The sequence below is a fragment of the Rhinopithecus bieti genome, unplaced genomic scaffold (genome assembly GCF_001698545.2).
Source record: "Rhinopithecus bieti isolate Rb0 unplaced genomic scaffold, ASM169854v2 scaffold_52187, whole genome shotgun sequence".
Classification (NCBI taxonomy): Eukaryota; Metazoa; Chordata; class Mammalia; order Primates; family Cercopithecidae; genus Rhinopithecus; species Rhinopithecus bieti.
In genome coordinates, this window is record NW_016895718.1 from 248 (window position 1) to 3,258 (window position 3,011).

The 3,011-nt window shown below is 64.7% G+C and overlaps 1 protein-coding gene across 1 annotated transcript; it reads right to left on the bottom strand.

Moving 5' to 3' along the window:
- Nucleotides 1–1,494: 1,494 nt before the first annotated feature.
- On the bottom strand, nt 1,495–2,566 carry LOC108525978 (rho GTPase-activating protein 39; the record flags this gene model as incomplete). Its single annotated transcript, XM_017866712.1, has 3 exons — nt 1,495–1,689; nt 1,768–1,983; nt 2,476–2,566. Coding segments are annotated over 3 exons (502 nt in total), but the record flags the coding sequence as incomplete, so codon positions are not given.
- Nucleotides 2,567–3,011: the final 445 nt, after the last annotated feature.

Sequence of the window (3,011 nt, forward strand, 5' to 3'; positions counted from 1 at the left end):
TGCGACCACATTCTCCTCCCGCGCCGGAAGCAGCCAGCAGGTCACGCCGAAGGCGGTGCCGCGCGAACTCGCGCCCGCCCGCAGCAGCCCCGCGCCTCGCGTTCCGGCGGCGCCCGCCTTCGCGACCCCGGCCTGGCGCTCTTCTCTTTCCCTCTGGCCTCCGGGGCTCGCCCGTCCTGGCCTTCTGAGCGGCGTACCCGGCCCCGCCCCTTCCGGTCGGCCCCGCATCTCTTCCCGCCCCGGCCGCGCCCACAAGGAACAGGAGACGGCGCAGGGTCCATGTGCACTTTATTCACTCGCGTCGTCGCCTCTCGGGTCCATGCGTCGGGGCGAGCGTCTGAGCCGGGCGGCACCGCAAAGGCCCCGGGGCCACCCGACTGAGGACGCCGCCCGGGTCTCGGCAGGGCTGGGCCTTTTGTTTTAATAAATAAAACGGAACTCTAAAAAATATATATATAAAAAATGGGGAGAAATTAAGTTTTACAACAATTGGAACTCAAAATTCCAAAATGGAGAATGTACAAACTCGGTCCCCCCAGCAGCTCTGGCCTCGAGAACAGGCAGTCCCGGGCCGGCGTCTTCCCGCTCGTCAGCTGCAGGTCAGGGACGGGGATGGGGTAGAGCTTGGTTTTGGTCAGAAGCCAAGAAAAAAGATCGAAGAAAAGAAGGAATGACCTCAACTTCCTCTGCACGGAGGACGGGGACGGCTCAGAGATAAATAGCATTCAGGTTAAAACTATGTCATTAGCAAATTTAGTTCTTATATCTTTCCCTCTATTTATATCTCTATACACAGGTGGGCTGCGATGCAGGATAGATTCTGGATTTATAGTTACACGAAGAAAAAATACTCTCGCCCCTCCCCACCCTGCCCCAGAATGTCTGCCCAGCCCTGCCCCTACCCCAGAGGACTTTGGTTTGGGGCCCCACCCCACCCACCGAGAGCCTGCCAGACCCCGGGCCCACTGCCCTGGAGCCCCAAACTCCTGAGCAGTCACCAGCTGGGGACCACGGGCCGAGGAAGGGAGAGGAGGCGGGACAGGTCGGGAAGCTCCCCGGCGCTGGGAAGAGCTGCGGGTCAGGACAAGGACCGAAGGAAGGGAAGGAGACGGGGCGGCTGGGCAAGGCCCAGGCCAGGACGCGCAGGAGCCACGGGGAGGCAGCCCGGCCCCACGGAGGGCAGTGTCGCTCGGCTCCAGGACACTGAAGGCACTGAAGGCACTTTCTCGGAGCTGACCTGGGGCCAGCGGAGGGCGAGGCGGTGCCCGCGAGAACTGGCCGTGAGGTGGGGGGCCAGAGGCGCCCTCCCCGCCGCTGCTCTGCCCTGACTGCACCCTCAGACCAGGCAGAAGACGTGGGGAGCGCCGGGGCCTGGGGCAGGGGAGGGGTTCCAGGGCTGGGCCGGGCGATTCTGGCCCCTCTGCCGGGAGAGCGAGTGCGGGGTTCGGCCTGGCTCGGGGCGGCAGGACGTCCCTCCTGTCCCCGGGCGCCCCACTACAGCACACCCTCCATGAAGCTGGTGTCCAGGTGCTGGATGAGCACGCGCAGGAAGGACATCTCCTTGCGGGTGTTCTCGAAGATAACGCGCGGGTCGTCGGACTGGCAGCGCAGGCAGTTGGGCGCCATCACCATGGCCAGGTTGCTTACATCCATCTTGGTGACCGCGACGTTGGCCGGCTGCACGAAGACCTGGAGGAGGAGCGAGGGTGGGCGCGGAGGGGCTGCGGCGGGGAGGGGAAGCGGCGGGGACCCCGGGGAGGGAAGTACCTGCAGGAAGCGGATGAGGTAGCAGAGCACCATGCGGTTGATGCGGGGCAGCGCGTGCACCACGGCCACCGCCGCCTCGGGGCTGTCGTAGTGCGCGATGCACTGCTCATAGAACTCGTGCGGGATCAGGGGCTCCTCCAGCTCCCGGTACCACAGCTTCAGCAGGGATGCTGGGGACACAGCACGGGGCTTAGCGGGCCTGCTCGGCGGGCACCCCTGGGCCAAGTGGGGTTCTGTGGCGGACACGAGGGGTGCTGTGGGTGACAGGCTGGGAGGGCCGGCCCATTCTGGACAGGGCCCATCTGACCCGGCTGGGCCCGGACCCCAGAGGGCCTTTCAGCTCCTAGGGGCCGGAACTTGATCCTGGAGACATGGGGTCACGCCAGCAGAGACGTGCCAAACAGGGTTTTCTCAGGAGTCTGTGCAGCTGCTGTGAGGGGTGTCTGCACAGCAGGCATGGCGGAAGGGCACAGGGCAGAGAGCAGCAGGTTGGGAGTGGGCTGTGCTGCACAGGCAGGCCTCGGGGTGCCCCGCAGACACCTGGGGAGACTGTGCAGTGGGCAGGAGGGAGAATGTGCTGGAAGTGACTGGGAAGCCATCATATCACTGGGCAGGAGGCAGGATCAGGGTGGACTCCAGAGGCGGAGACAGGGACCCCTTAGCCACAATCTGAGCTAGGCCTGCTCTGCTGCAGTGTGGAGGACTCACCAGGGACATGGGGTCTTCCAGGCCTGTGGGCACCTTCCACTGGTCCACCTGCAGCTTCAGAGCATTCACCTCGTCAATGTCCCCAGGGACCCTGCAGGACACAGGGCAGGTCTCAGGCAACAGGAGCCTGCACTGCGGCTTCATGATTCCGCCTGGACACTCCCTCCGGTCGGCCCCTGCTGACCCCTGGAGGGAGCGAAACCTCAGGACCCCTGCCACCCTGGTTGGCCTCTTTCCCATGAACCTGGGTGGATGGCACTCTTCAGGATTCCTGCCCCACACACCTGGGTCCGAGTGTGGTGCTTCCCCAGGCCACCGTCCCTCCCTGGACCCCTGCTGGCTCCCTGTGTGGATGCCCTCACCAAAGCGCCACTGGGGCTCAACCTGCAAGCCTCAGTTTCCCCAGCTGCCCTCCTGGGGCCTAGGTACCCCTTGCCCTGACAGGTGAGTCACGGGAGTGGGTGGCACCCTGTGCCATCCCTGTTCTCAGACGAGGGCTGCCTGTCATCTGAGGCTCACACCCTGGGCTGCCCATG